The sequence below is a fragment of the Rhineura floridana genome, chromosome 3, assembly GCF_030035675.1.
Source record: "Rhineura floridana isolate rRhiFlo1 chromosome 3, rRhiFlo1.hap2, whole genome shotgun sequence".
Classification (NCBI taxonomy): Eukaryota; Metazoa; Chordata; class Lepidosauria; order Squamata; family Rhineuridae; genus Rhineura; species Rhineura floridana.
The window spans coordinates 143475295-143490034 of NC_084482.1; the positions used below are offsets into that span (position 1 = coordinate 143475295).

At 41.9% G+C, this 14740-nt stretch overlaps 1 protein-coding gene across 8 annotated transcripts in view; it reads right to left on the bottom strand.

Moving 5' to 3' along the window:
* The window catches only part of WNK2 (WNK lysine deficient protein kinase 2), a 225428-nt gene that overhangs the window by 62873 nt on the left and 147815 nt on the right, over nt 1–14740 (bottom strand). For all 8 annotated transcript variants that reach the window (XM_061618185.1, XM_061618184.1, XM_061618182.1 and 5 more), the window contains 6 exons: nt 14335–14384; nt 3629–3794; nt 3436–3552; nt 2047–2214; nt 1819–1864; nt 546–662 (listed from right to left, as the gene is read on the bottom strand). In XM_061618185.1, coding sequence (XP_061474169.1) covers nt 546–662; nt 1819–1864; nt 2047–2214; nt 3436–3552; nt 3629–3794; nt 14335–14384 — 664 coding nt within the window. The remainder of the gene's footprint in view (nt 1–545; nt 663–1818; nt 1865–2046; nt 2215–3435; nt 3553–3628; nt 3795–14334; nt 14385–14740) is intronic.

Below are 14740 nucleotides of genomic sequence, written 5' to 3' on the forward strand. Positions count from 1 at the left end.
TGCTCCATTCCAGCCAGCTGGAAAAATAAAATTAATAACAAGGTGTTGTACATGTTGCAGGGTCTTTAACATTTATTTATGTGACAAGAACTTCAATTACATCTACACGTGTAGGATCAAGTTCTATGTCCATAAATGTATACTCAGTAGTGAGGTTTTGACACTAATTTGATTCTAACTTGTTCTGCTTGCCCCTGGCTATTCCAATTCTCCTAGGTAATGAATGAGTGAAATAAATGCCTTTTCTGGGAAAGTTAATTGCTACTTTAAATCTACGGGACCCACAAATTTGTGGATGGTATCTCTATGCTCTTGTTTCTGCATTATTGATTGTGGTCTTTCAGGTACTGATTACAAAAGAAAAGAAACCCCTGAATAGCTGGAGAGAGTATCTTGAATAGACCTAAAATAGGTGTAGCTGGGATGCAGCTGCTGATGTGCTAAATAATAAAAATTATCATTTTTGTGTAGGAACCTTCAGTTAATCAAGGCTGGAGGTGAGAGACATATAGGAAATTATGATTTGTTCTTAAATCTTCACATACCTGGGACTTCAGCCTGTTTTGCACTTTGAGGAACTGGTGAAGAGAATTCTGGTACTTCAGCAGCTGGGTTTTCCACAACAGGACAAATGATAAACCAACGTTTTCCTGTATGTAGAACTAATCACAAAAGAAGAGTTAGAAAGGTCACTATTTCTTTATATCAGCAACTGGCAGGAAGCTTAAGGTAGATGATGATGATTCCTTTCATTTTGAAAAGAAATGCAAAAAATAATAATGCAGAACTACCACATTTAGAGATGATGCCTCCATATGGTTAATGGCTGTGTGCAGCCCAATCTTAGACATACTTATTCAGAAGTAGGGATGGGTGAATCTGTCAATTTTGGGCTTTTTCCCCCAGTTTATCATTTTTCCAATTGTAAGTTTAGTTCTCATCTCAACGAGTTTGCATTTTTTTTGTTTAAAAAGTCCTCATGAACATTTATTAGTGAATTTCTCCTAACATGCACATTTTTGTATACAATTTTCCCTAATATAATGCATTTTTGTACGTTATTTTCAGTAATATATGCATTTTTATGTCTACTTTACCCTAGTATATTCATTTTTGTACACGTTACTTGGCTGAAAAACTGCTTTGCAAAATTTGGAAAAATGAAAAGTTTGAAAGATGGTTGTGTTTCAATGTAAACTGAATCAGATTTTTCTCCATCCCTATTCTGAAGTAAATCTCACTGTGTGCAGGTAATTATGCATAGAAGTATAGAGAATGAAAAACAGGAAGTAATCTTAGCAAGTTTTTGAGGCTTAGGCTATGTGCAGCCATCCAAGTTATATTTGGTTTCATTTTCCGCCAAATCCGTAGACTACAAAAAAGCCACCATTAATGCTTACTCTATCCACATATCTGCAGTAGTGTGTATATGTGCATGTGCATACAGACACATTTTTTTAGGTGGGAGAGCATCCCTAAAGGATCAAAGTGCTACCAGAACTATGCTGGTATATTCATAACTGGGTTGCCAACATAAATAAGAGTCAGGAGGAAACATTACTTCAGATAATCAATCAGCGTCCATTTCCCTTCAATGTTATGGTGTTACGGTGCCATCTACTATGCCTAATAGTAGCTGGAAGACTGTTGCCCTGTGACACTAATTTAACTTAAGCTTTTTCAGCATGCACCGTTCAGTGTCTAATGCCTAGGATGATACCATCTTGAAATGGGTAATTATTATTAATATCCAATACAGATTATTAATTGCTTTATAGTTTGGGGTGACACATATATATTCATGGGGGGGGAAATTACCATTCTGTTGGTACACTGGCATTCTTGCCTGGGATTGCCGATTCTCCTATTTAAAATGAAAAAAACATTAGTAACCTGCAGGCATTTGTCTGTGTTTGAAAGTTCTGCTTAATGAAATTAGTAAAAATTATTATATCGTAGAAGTGATTAAACAGTTCTTTTAGTGTTAGCTGTTAGAAACAACTAGACTAGAGATAGTCTACTGTTGTTACGTTTTTAAAACGATACCTGATTAATTTCCAGCTGGCAAGTATCTTGCTGTGGGCTTGCACCCTGATCAGAACTTCGTTCCCCTTCTGTATCTTCACTAAGCATATCTTCTGCCTTGTCAATAATTTCTTTCAGTTGCTCAATAAATATCTCTTTCTCAGTTGGCAATATGAATTCATTTTCTACCTATATAAATATACAATTTTTTAAAAAAAGCTGCAGTCACTCTAGTGTTTACTTTGTAGCTCTTTCATTACTTCAAAATACCTGTATTGCCTATTTAAATCTTTTTTAAATTACATACAGCGTGAAGAACGTTTACATACATGGAACAGGGTATGTGTGAACTGCAGCTGACGGTTTAGATTTGAAAAAAATGAATATTTTCCTGGCAAATATAGTTGAGTAAAACTACAGAACTATTATGAAACTGATCTAACTTGATTAAGCAGTAAATTAATGCTTTACTGTATGGGAAGTGTTTCAGAATATGCCCAAGCTTCCAAGGACTATATGACAGGTCATTAGAAACTTTCAAATTGCCCTGGTTACACCAGAACAATTAGGGACACCATATCAAACCTTTCTGGGCTAAATCAACAGCAGTATTAGTAACTTCAAGAACATCTGAAGCATCTGTTGCACATATGCAACAATAAATTGTTACTAGCATGTATAAAGGCCAAATAAGGCACCCCAGCACCCCAAACAGTAAAGAGAAGAAAGCAAAAGTAGCTCACTTACAGGGCTGTAAGATAGCACTTTCTGTTGCACTTACTACCCTGTGCACACAGACTAAACCTACCTTCCCCTCCCCTGTTGATTTTCCACTAAACTTCTGAGTCAGCCTCTCCACTCGCTCTTTGTTTCCCTCACCATCTCCATTGCTCTGCTCCTGCTCTGCTACCAACTCCCCATTACTTACTGCTGCTATCCCTACCCCTCACTCAAGCTTACCAGACACCAACACTGAGGTTCCTTTTTCTTTTCTCCCTCTTCTGGGAGGATGGGCACATTGCAGAGCAAAGTGTTAGCTTGTAGCCACTAGCCATCTCCATTTCCTAAGAATTCCTCTTTGCCCACTATGGGGCCCAGAAGCATTATGAAGATAGCAGCTGGAAGTGATCCGAGCCACCACCCAGAAGGATTTTTTTTTAATTTAAAAACAAAAATCAGGAGGGGCAGAGACCCTTGGCATGTGCTAAAGGTGGTGTCCATGGTTGCCATGGAACCCTGGGGATCCAAAGACTGGCACATTCAGAAATGGGATGCTAAACAGCAATCAGGCTGCACCTCAATAGCTCCCTTCCAAATTAGAAATACTTTTCTGTAGCGATGCTAAGGTAACTGTGGTATCAATTCAGCTTAGCTTATGAAACAAAAGTTCCAAGCCAAGAAAGATCTTACCATGTAAGTAGCAATTTCTTCTGGGGCATCACCATCTAAATCAAACTTAAATGTAACCATTTTGTGATTGTGTGTTTCTAGCTGACATTCCACCATCTTATCTCCTGTGTTGCATACCTATAAAAAGAACCAATAATTATTTCCCATGCTATCAAAGATATAAGTATGTCCTAAGAAAATGTAGCAGACTTACATTTAAAATTGTCAGTTTGGGCCTGTTGGATTTTTCCTGACGTGAACGAGTACGTGTTGATTTCTTATGCTTTTTTGAAGGTTTTCCTTCTTGTTTTCCGCTTCCACTCGTTCCTTCAAAGCTGTCACTCATCTCTTTACCAGAAGCGACATCAGGATTCATATAACTTTGCAGTAAGGAGTAAAAAAAGGCATAGGAATTAACAGAAGACAAATAGTACAAACATATGACCTTGTTTTTAAAGCTTCCACTCAAATTCAACATAATCAACTTTTTTAGGGCATGCATTTCCGCACGAGATCAAAGGTCCACCTCACTGGGTATTCTGTCTCTAATGGTGCCAGTCAGAAGACCTACTGTTTTAACTATCTATTTTAGCTGTCATGTTCACTAGCAGATCCATTTTCTCTAAATTTAGTATTTCCTTTTATTTGTTCAGAACTTACTGAGAAGCCATTTCATAGAATAATCCAGTATTTCTAGGTTTTCTTTTTATTTCTCTCTATTCAGTCTTTCCACACTGCTCTTCATATATGTGTTTGCAATCTGCTCAGCAAATGATATAATGATGATATAATAACTAGATGAAGTACTTTGCAGAGTAAAGGAAAATTGATTTGATTGAAGCTCCAGGCCTAGACATTTGGTGAAAAGTAAGTTTTGAGCAGAAATTGTCCATCCAGACAGAATTTTTCAATTGTATAAAGTGCTTGGCTTCAGACACTAATGGATATGCTCAGAAGCAACAATGTTTGGGAATGGCTGTAGCAGCCATAGGAAGTGGACAACACTGAGGGAAACAGGTGTTGGTACAGTAAACCATCAGAGATTGTAGCATACTGGGACTGTATGACTTAAAAAAAGATCAACAGAGCATTTGGAAACTCATATCACGGGCTTCCCTTGGTGAATTTTATACTGTGTTTATGTATATGGATATTGTTTCTGTATTTTGCTTTGTAAATTAATTTGATATATTTTTTATTGTACCTTGTGTATTCTGTTGTAAACCACTTTGAGATATTTTAGATAGTAACCGGTCTATAAATTGAAATTATTATTATTATTATTATTGTTGTTGTTGTTGTTGTTGTTGTCTTTATTTATACCCCGCCATCCTTCCAAAACTCGCGGCGGCTTCCAGATAAAAAACACAGATAATTAAAACATACAGAGTCTAGATTCAAATAAAATTAAACTAATTCCAATATTAAAACCATTCATACTTATAGCTAAAAGAGAATAAAAAAACCAGTTTAAAAATGGAGGAATCAGGCATTAGCAATGCAGTTCCCGTCAAGCCCTATCTTTAGCAGCCGTCAATACCAAAGGCTTGTTGGAATAGAAAGGTCTTTGCCTGACGCCAGAAGGACTGCAAGGAGGGGGTCATTCTTACCTCCCTAGGAAGGGAATTCCAAAGCCTAGGGGCAGCCACCGAGAAGGCCCTATCACGCGTCCCCACCAGTCGTACTTGAGAGGGCATGGGTATTGAGAGAAGGGCCTCTCCTGAAGATCTTAGGGCCCGGGCAGGTTCATACAGGGAGATACGGTCTGATAGATAGCCTGGACCTAAGCCGTATAGGGCTTTATAGGTCATCACCAGCACTTTGAATTGTGTTCGGAAACAGACTGGCAACCAGTGGAGCTTTTTGAACAGGAGAGTGGTATGGTCCCTGTAACCAGTCCCAGTTAACAACCTGGCTGCAGCACGTTGAACCAGCTGAAGTTTCCGAACAGTCTTCAGAGGCAGCCCCATGTAGAGCGCGTTACAGTATTCTAAGCGGGATGTAATTAAGGCATGTGTCACCGTGGCCAAATCAGACAGCTCAAGGAACGGGCGCAGTTGGCGCACTAGTCTCAACTGTGCAAAAGCACTCCTGGCTACTGCAGAAACCTAGGATTCCAGGTTTAAAGCTGAGTCCAGGAGCACACCCAAACTGTGAACCTGTGTCTTCAGGGGAAGTGTAACCCCATCCAACAACAACAACAACAATAATATGAAGGAAGTATATGAGTCCAAAGATCCTCCGTGGCGCAGAGTGGTAAGCGGTGGTAACGCAGCCAAAGCTCTGCTCATGGCCAGAGTTCGATTCCAACAGAAGGAGGAAGTCGAATCTCCAGTAAAAGGGGTCAAGGTCCACTCAGCCTTCCATCCATCCGTGGTCAGTAAAATGAGTACCCGGCATATGCTGGGGGGTAAAGAAAGGCCTGGGAAGGAACTGGCAATCCCACCCCATATATACGGTCTGCCTAGTAAACGTTGCAAGACGTCACCCTAAGAGTCGGAAACAACTTGCACTATAAGTGCGGGGACACCTTTACTTTATATGAGTCCAGTTTGAGTATATGTGTCTGTGATGTTCATGTATTAGTGTATATATGGTAAGTGCTGTTTGTATAGGAGATACATGGTAAGTGGAATGAAAGAGGAGGGGGGAGTGAATGGGCAGTAGAATGCTGGATGATTGGCTGAGTGTTTAGAATGGCTGAGGGTATAAATGGAAGGATGACAGTTAAATCTGGGTGGACGGTGAACGTGAGTGGGTTGTTTTGGTGGGTTTTTGAGAGGAGATTGGGTGGAGAGTTGGTGGATGTGAGGAGAGTGTGGAGTTCGGATTAATACTAAGACCAGTACCTCAGGAATAGATGAAACCATATGCTTAAGTGCCTTTATAAAGTAATCTTGTTATCTCTGTTATTTAATAAATATATTTGGTTTACCAAAGGCCTGATCCTTGGCTGGGGTTCCACAGACCAGAAGGGAGGGTAAGGTAAATACCAAGGCTGAAGGGTAACAAATGGTGGCAGCGGTGAAGAGAATAACACCACAAGTATTCAGAGCAAACCAGGATTATCTGCATTGATACAAAGGGATTCGGACACCTTAAGCACGCAGTCACAGAGGTAACCTGATAGAGCGACTCAGGCAGAGTCTCTGGGAATACGGGTTATAGGTTGTGACTGGTGGTGCTGCCTAGCAGGGGGATCTGGTGAGGTCTATGCTAGAGCGGGGAGAGAAACCATAAAAAAGGACAGTCCGGACTGGTGGAGTCCCTGGTGGTGCCTAGTGACAGGCAGTAACCACGAGCAGGTAGGAACCTGACAGGGAGAGGCAGGGAAGGGCGTCACATGTGGTGGCAGTAGCGGTGGGATACGAACAAAGGAGACTACGTCACAGGTGTTGGCTGTAGCGGTGGTACGAATACTAGAGAATCCCTAACAGTGGTGTGACAAACAGAAATAACAAAACAAGATTACTTGTGAGAGTGACTGGCAAAGAGTGTGTGGCAAAGAGTGAGTGAACTCAAACACCATGGCTGAATATATAAAAATGAAAAGAGAGGAGCTGGTGGAGAAGTGCATAACATTCAATTTACCTCACGAGGGTAAAGGGGTAGATGAATTGAGGGTAGCACTTATAGGATTTGCAACTGCCCAGCAAAAACAACCTGTCAGGGAAGAGACCCCAGAAGGATACTTAAGCAATCCCGCTTATATAGAGTATTTGAGAGAGAAGTTAAGATGGGAGGCTGAGGAAAAAGACAAACAGTGAGAGTTAGTAACTGAGAAGTTGAGGATGGAAACTGAGAGATTGAGGATGGAAGCTGATGGGAAAGATAAACAGCGAGAGTTAGAAACTGAGAAGTTGAGGATGGAAACTGAGAGATTGAGGATGGAAACTGAGAGAATGAGAGTGGATGCTGAGATACAAGGGGAAAGATTAAAATTGGATAGAGAGAAATTTCACTCTGAGGAGAAGGAAAGACAGAGATGGAGCAAAAATAAAAATTACTCCAAAGGACTTTGCTGTGTATGAGCCTGGTCAAGATCCTCAAATTTATCTCACAACCTTTGAAAAGGCAGCTCAGTTGTGCGGGCTACCTGAAGATAAATACATGCAGTATTTATCAAACCTGATCAAAGGGGAATTGGCAGAGGTATACCAATATTTCCCCTCAGACAGGCCCGACACCTATGCTGAGTTTAAAGAGGCAGTCTACAAAAGATTCAGACTGGGACCTGACTATTTTAGAAAGTTATTCCGAAACTGTCAGATCCAAGCAGGGAGGTCTTTTGTTGAACTGGGAGCAAAGCTGATGGATATATTTGGAAAGTGGATGAGTAGTGCCAAAGCTCAGTCAGTGGAAGAGGTGAAAAGCCTCATGATACTGGATCAATTATACCATCAGTTACCACCAGAAATAAGGCTCCTGGTCAAAGACCGTTCCCCTACATCGGTGCAGGAGGCCGCAGAGATGGCAGATCACTTTGCCTCCAATAGAACTGGCTGGGTGGGGAAAACATCAAGAGATTTTAAACCCAGACCATATAGTGGCGGCAGAAAGGATGTGGTGCCACAGCGAGTGAGTCCTCCAGTAAAATCTGAAGGGCACACGACACCCCAGAGTGGATCTGTGTACCCTAAAACAGAGGAGAAATTATGCTATAAATGTGGTAGACTGGGGCACCTACGTTTTCAATGTGAGGTTGCCAACCCCATTAGTAATCCTGCTCAGGCAAGGGCAGTAAAAACAGAACCAAAAGATCTAACCACGAAAAAGGTTCAGTTCTGCAAGATAAACTGGACAGAAGTAACAGACCTTGATTCAAGTCTGAGAGAGGAAGTGAGTGTACAAGGGGCAAATTATTGGGCATTGCTTGATACTGGTGCCGCTCAGACGTTACTGAGGCCAGATTTAATAAAATCTGAGGAAATATTACCTCAGGAAACGGTGACTATTCAAGGAGTGAGGGGTAGACCAGAAAGCTTGCCTATGGCCCTAGTGAAAATGGAGTGGAGAGGCCAAGAGGGCAAATATAAAGTAGGTATTAATGCCCAACAACAGGAACCAGTGATACTGGGAAGAGATGTTATGGGGGCACAAGGGAAAATACATGTGGTGACCAGACAGCAACTTGGCAGAGAAACAGAAGCCATGTTAAAAGGGGCTGAAGGAAACAGGGTGGAATCTGTTTGCGAGCCTCAGGTCACCATAGCAACCCTTGGCAGGCCTGCTGAAGGAGACAAACTGTATCAAATGGTCTCTGGGGAAGAGCATTTCAGAGAAGAACTGGATAAGGATACCAGTTTGAAGCAAATAAAGGAGCAAGCCCTGACCCAACAGATTCCTTTCACTGACAAACTGAGGAATCAAGTTGTGTGTGAGAATGGGATTTTATATAGACTGTGGATGCCTGCTGAGAGAAAGGATGAATGTGAACCAGTGAAGCAATTGATAGTACCTAGCAAATACAGAACCAGATTGCTAGAGGTAGCCCACGATGTCCCATGTGCAGGACATCTGGGAATAAAAAAGACCAAGAGGAGATTGGCTGCGCACTATTATTGTCCAAACATCTCGAAAGATGTAAAACAACATTGTCTATCTTGTGGTATATGCCAAAAGGTGGGAAAAAGTGAAGTAAAGACTAAGGCACCCTTAAAGCCCCTTCCTATAATTGGACAACCCTTTTATAGAGTGGGAATAGATTTCGTGGGCCCTTTTTCCAAACCCACAAGGCATGGCAAGAAATATCTATTGGTGGTGGTGGATTTTGCCACCAGGTACCCAGACGCAGAAGCACTAAGATCTGTAGAAGCCCCTGTAGTGGCAGAGGCTTTATTAAAAATCTTTATGAGGCTGGGTTTCCCTCATGAAGTGCTGACGGATCAAGGCAGTGTATTCATGGGAGAAGTGATGCAATGTATGTGGAAATGTTGTGGTCTAAAACATCTAAAGACCACTACTTACCATCCCGCCACTAATGGGCTAACAGAGATTCAATGGCGTTTTGAAGGGCATGATAAGAAGCTATGTTCAAGATCACCCACAAGACTGGGATGAACGTTTGGGATGCTTCTTATTTGCATACAGAGAAGTCCCTCAAGAGTCAACAGGCTTCTCACCCTTTGAACTGATGTTCACTAGAAACGTGAGGGGACCTTTGGAACTGTTAAAAAATTCATGGGAAGGAACCCTGGGAGAGTACAAAACATCTGTAGTAGATTTTGTATTGGAATTCCGCAATAAATTAACATCAATGATGGAAGTAGTGAAAGAGAATTTGAGTCAAGCACAGGAGAAGCAAAGTTACTGGTATGACAGAACAGCCAGGGAACGTGTGTATGATGTGGGAGATATGGTTATGGCGTTCATACCCAGGAAACATGACAAATTACAGGCTAGCTGGGAAGGACCATATACCATAAGAGAAAGGCTTGACACAGTGACATATGTAATCACCACAGACCAATTAAACAAAAGCAAAGTGGTTCATGTAAATATGTTAAAGCCTTACCATACCAGGGATGCAAAGGTGTTGCAAGTTACCTTATTCCCTGAGGGAAGTGGGCCTGAACTTCCAGATTTGGTACAGGAAAGCAAAGACAAAGGAGGGGTAGATCAATTGGAATGGTCAGAGGAGGTGCAGGAGGAAGTAAGAGAAGAGATTCTGAGAGTGCTGAAAAACTATGGGGATCTCTTTAGCAATAAACCTGGCCGAACCAGTATAGCCAAACATTCCATTTATACTGGAGATCATGCCCCAATCAGATCTATGCCGTACCGTGTGAATGGGAAAGTTTTGAGTGAGATCAAAAAGGAGGTCGAAGATATGCTGGAACTAGGAGTGATCAGGGAATCTATCAGTCCCTGGGCCTCAAGTATTGTCCTGGTTCCAAAAAAAGATGGAACGACAAGATTTTGCATTGATTATCGACTAATCAATAAAATTACGGTCCCAGATGCGTATCCTATGCCCAGGGTAGACGCAATGTTAGAGTTATTGGGGGCAGCAACCATTATCTCTATGTTAAACCTCTGTAAAGGATTTTGGCAAATGGAACTAGACGAGCAATCCAGAGCCAAAACTGCCTTCAGTACACCAGATGGGTTATATGAGTTTGTGACCTTACCCATGGGACTAAGGAACTCACCAAGTTCGTTTCAGAGGCTAATCAATACTGTGTTGCGAGGCATGGCAGATTTTGCAGTGGCCTATATCGATGACGTGGCCATTTTCAGCAAGTCGGTGCCTGAGCATGTCCAACACCTGACAACAGTATTAGAGGCATTAAGAAAGGCAGGCCTCACAATAAAAGCTAAGAAATGCCAGTTTGGACTATTGGAAGTAATCTATTTAGGACATAAGGTGGGGAGTGGGAAAATCACCCCCTTATGGAGCAAGGTGGAGGCAATACAAGCGTGGCCTATCCCCTTAACCAAAAAGCAAGTTAGGGCATTTCTAGGTGTGGCTGGTTTTTATAGGAAGTTTGTGAAAAATTTTGGGGAAATCGCAACCCCCTTGCATGAATTGACAAAGAAAAAGTGTTCTGAGCGTGTGGTATGGACGGATGAATGTCAGAAGGCTTTTGATCTGCTGAAGCAAGCCTTGTGCCAAGGACCCATATTAATAGCACCAGACTATGAGCAACCATTCATCGTGGCTACAGATGCGTCAGACCTCGTGCTGGGAGTCGTCTTGCTGCAGGAGAGAGAAGGCACCAGACATCCAGTGGCGTATCTGAGTCGCAAGCTGACGCCGAGGGAGAAAAACTACTTGTTGGTCCAAAAGGAGTGCCTAGCGGTCGTGTGGGGTCTGAATAAGTTGCGCCCTTACGTGTGGGGACGAAGATTCACGGTAACAACGGATCATCGGGCCTTGTTATGGTTACAGACTATGAAAAACCATAATACTATGCTGCAGAGGTGGTCCTGGGCCCTACAAGACTATCAAGTGGACTTCCAGTTCATCAAAGGAAAGGATAATGTATTAGCCGATGGACTGTCAAGGCAGGTGGCTGGGACTGCAGTGACGTGACCAGACGGAGGAACAAAGAAAGACATTTTCCCCAGAGAGACTTGTTTTATTTGTTAACGCGGCGTATGAATCCTGGAACAGGAATAATACTCTGCCGTTATTTTAAGGGGGGGGAAATGTGATGTTCATGTATTAGTGTATATATGGTAAGTGCTGTTTGTATAGGAGATACATGGTAAGTGGAATGAAAGAGGAGGGGGGAGTGAATGGGCAGTAGAATGCTGGATGATTGGCTGAGTGTTTAGAATGGCTGAGGGTATAAATGGAAGGATGACAGTTAAATCTGGGTGGACGGTGAACGTGAGTGGGTTGTTTTGGTGGGTTTTTGAGAGGAGATTGGGTGGAGAGTTGGTGGATGTGAGGAGAGTGTGGAGTTCGGATTAATACTAAGACCAGTACCTCAGGAATAGATGAAACCATATGCTTAAGTGCCTTTATAAAGTAATCTTGTTATCTCTGTTATTTAATAAATATATTTGGTTTACCAAAGGCCTGATCCTTGGCTGGGGTTCCACAGACCAGAAGGGAGGGTAAGGTAAATACCAAGGCTGAAGGGTAACAAATGGTGGCAGCGGTGAAGAGAATAACACCACAAGTATTCAGAGCAAACCAGGATTATCTGCATTGATACAAAGGGATTCGGACACCTTAAGCACGCAGTCACAGAGGTAACCTGATAGAGCGACTCAGGCAGAGTCTCTGGGAATACGGGTTATAGGTTGTGACTGGTGGTGCTGCCTAGCAGGGGGATCTGGTGAGGTCTATGCTAGAGCGGGGAGAGAAACCATAAAAAAGGACAGTCCGGACTGGTGGAGTCCCTGGTGGTGCCTAGTGACAGGCAGTAACCACGAGCAGGTAGGAACCTGACAGGGAGAGCCAGGGAAGGGCGTTACAGTGTCCCGTTTGGGCTTTCTTGGTAGTTCTGCCACCCTCAGAAGTGAGGGGAATGGCAGCCCAGGAGAGGATGTTCTAAAGGCCCCTAAATTGTGGAACTCCCTCCCTCCAGAGATGCATCTAGCACCATCACTATTCAAGTTCCACCATATCCTGAAGATGCATCTCTTTACCCTGGATATTTGATCCTAAAAGCATCCCCACTATTCAAGCAAGTATTACAGTGACCAGGATGCTTCTCATTGAAGCCATTGTTTATAGTATTGCCAGTGTTATTTTAATATTGAACTGTAGTAGTATCTATGCTAGACCTGAAATAGCTCCTCTTAGGGTGTAGTCCTAAGATGGTGGTGTGAGGTGGTTTAATTGCTGCATCCAGTGCCCTGCTGGGCTTTTGCTGGCAGGGTGGAACTGAGGGTGGAATAATACTTTGCATTCTTGTGTCTTTTTCCAACCTCAGTTTTTTTTTTTAACATTTTTTGCTGTTTCCCGTCACAATGGGAACAGTGGAGGGAGAAAAGGAAGAGAGAGGTTTAAACATGCTCCACAGCTTTCTCCTCCAGGATGGGGATGGAGCTTAGGATCTTTTGGAGTCCAGCTGCTTCCCAGCATGCCCATGGCCTTTTCGGCCATACTGACATTGGAGCTTGAAGGTCAGTTGGGCCAGGGTTTCAGAGGGCCCAGCAGGGTCAAAAAGGGAGGCTCCAACATCAGATCTCTCTTGCCGATGCTAGAGAGGGCTATCCAATGTATCCTAAAACCCTTGGATGCTCTCCTTTTTCTCAATTGCATCCTTATGTTCACTCTATCTTACTTAACTGCAGCAAAAAATAGCTAAAAAGACCTATCTACCTTCTTCTTTACCCCATTATGCTCTTGATATACTACCACTAGTAAAGAGAGAACTTGCTTTGCCTAATTTAAACGTATCATTAACGTGAAAATAATCTACTACTAATAAAATCATTGTGGTAAAATATTCATACATAACAGAACACAGTACTGAATGTTGTAATTCCTTAAGTCTCCATATTTTTTACAGTGAATTTTTTTCTCTCTCAGAATAACAAGGATTTTTTTTTGCTAGTGGCCATCACTCTAAACAAAAATATTTGCAACAGGTATTGTAAATATTAGGCTCAGCGGCAGCTGGTCAGGTGGAATAAAATACGGTCATTGGGTGCTCCTGATGGCATACAGTTGATGGGAAGAAGCTACAAGCCCTTTCAACAGGAGCAGGCAGCCACCAGCACATGTATGGCACCCCTCTCCTCCCTTGGTGGGGTCATCAGTGGCCTCCAAGCATAATTGGTGGACTGCATTTGGCTAGGAGCTTCACAAGCTTTACTCTGTTCACTTCCAGGCCACATGGACAGAAGAGGATATTTACAAATAAAATGTAACATTTTATGTTCATTTTTTCATCCAGGCTTAAAGCTCACAGAATTTGCTCAAATCAAAGTCTTTCTTATCTGCTTAGGAAACACACATCACACAGAGAAGTAATTGTTTCTTTCTACAATTTAAATTTTTGAAGAGAAGAGCATGAGGATGTTATCTGTTTAACTTTAATTTTTAATTTAAAAAAAATAAATGTATTTAATAGTTAAACAGATAACATCCTCATGCTCTTCTCTTCATTCTGCACCTTGGGAAATATTGGGGCAGATTACCAAAATAGTAACAGTAGATTCTGGGGGCTCTGGAGCAGTGTTTTTAAAATGGTGTTCTGATGAGAAGATCAATCAAGGAAGACAAGTTGTCCAAAAGAAAATTTCCCCTCTATGACTGATCTTCCCTGCACTGTACAACCACAGCAGAGTGATGGGCATAATCTACATCACACTTTCAGTTTACACTGGATCATTGCTAGGACAAACACATGTAATAATTATCCCACGCGAACTGAACACCCCCTCAGAAAGTGTTTCAAATCCTCTGCACCTTGCAGGAATTTGTATATGCCTCTGTACTACAAATGGTTAGAATACCTTTCGCAGCTCTGTGATAGTGACTGCTGCTTTTCCAGTACCACATGCTCCTAAAATAAAAATAAACAATCATTTAAGCAGAAACATGCTATAAAATTAATGCATTTGTACAAAAGAAATACATTTTGCATACCCCATGAGCACAATCCAGTCACAGTAATTCCCACTTATTTCCATGGCTGACTTTGTATCAGCATATCAAGCAATCTTATTGAACAGACTTTCTTCAAGCAATACTACCTCTGAAGCTACTGCTCCTATTCAGCAGTATCATGTGTGAGCACTGGAATCAGAAGAATCAGCTGGCAATATCCCCAGTGGCAGGTTTAAGCTAAGGACTAGTGAAAGCTGAATCTTTAAAATTTAAGCAATTCAGTATTAATATTACATTATTGGAAAACAGAAT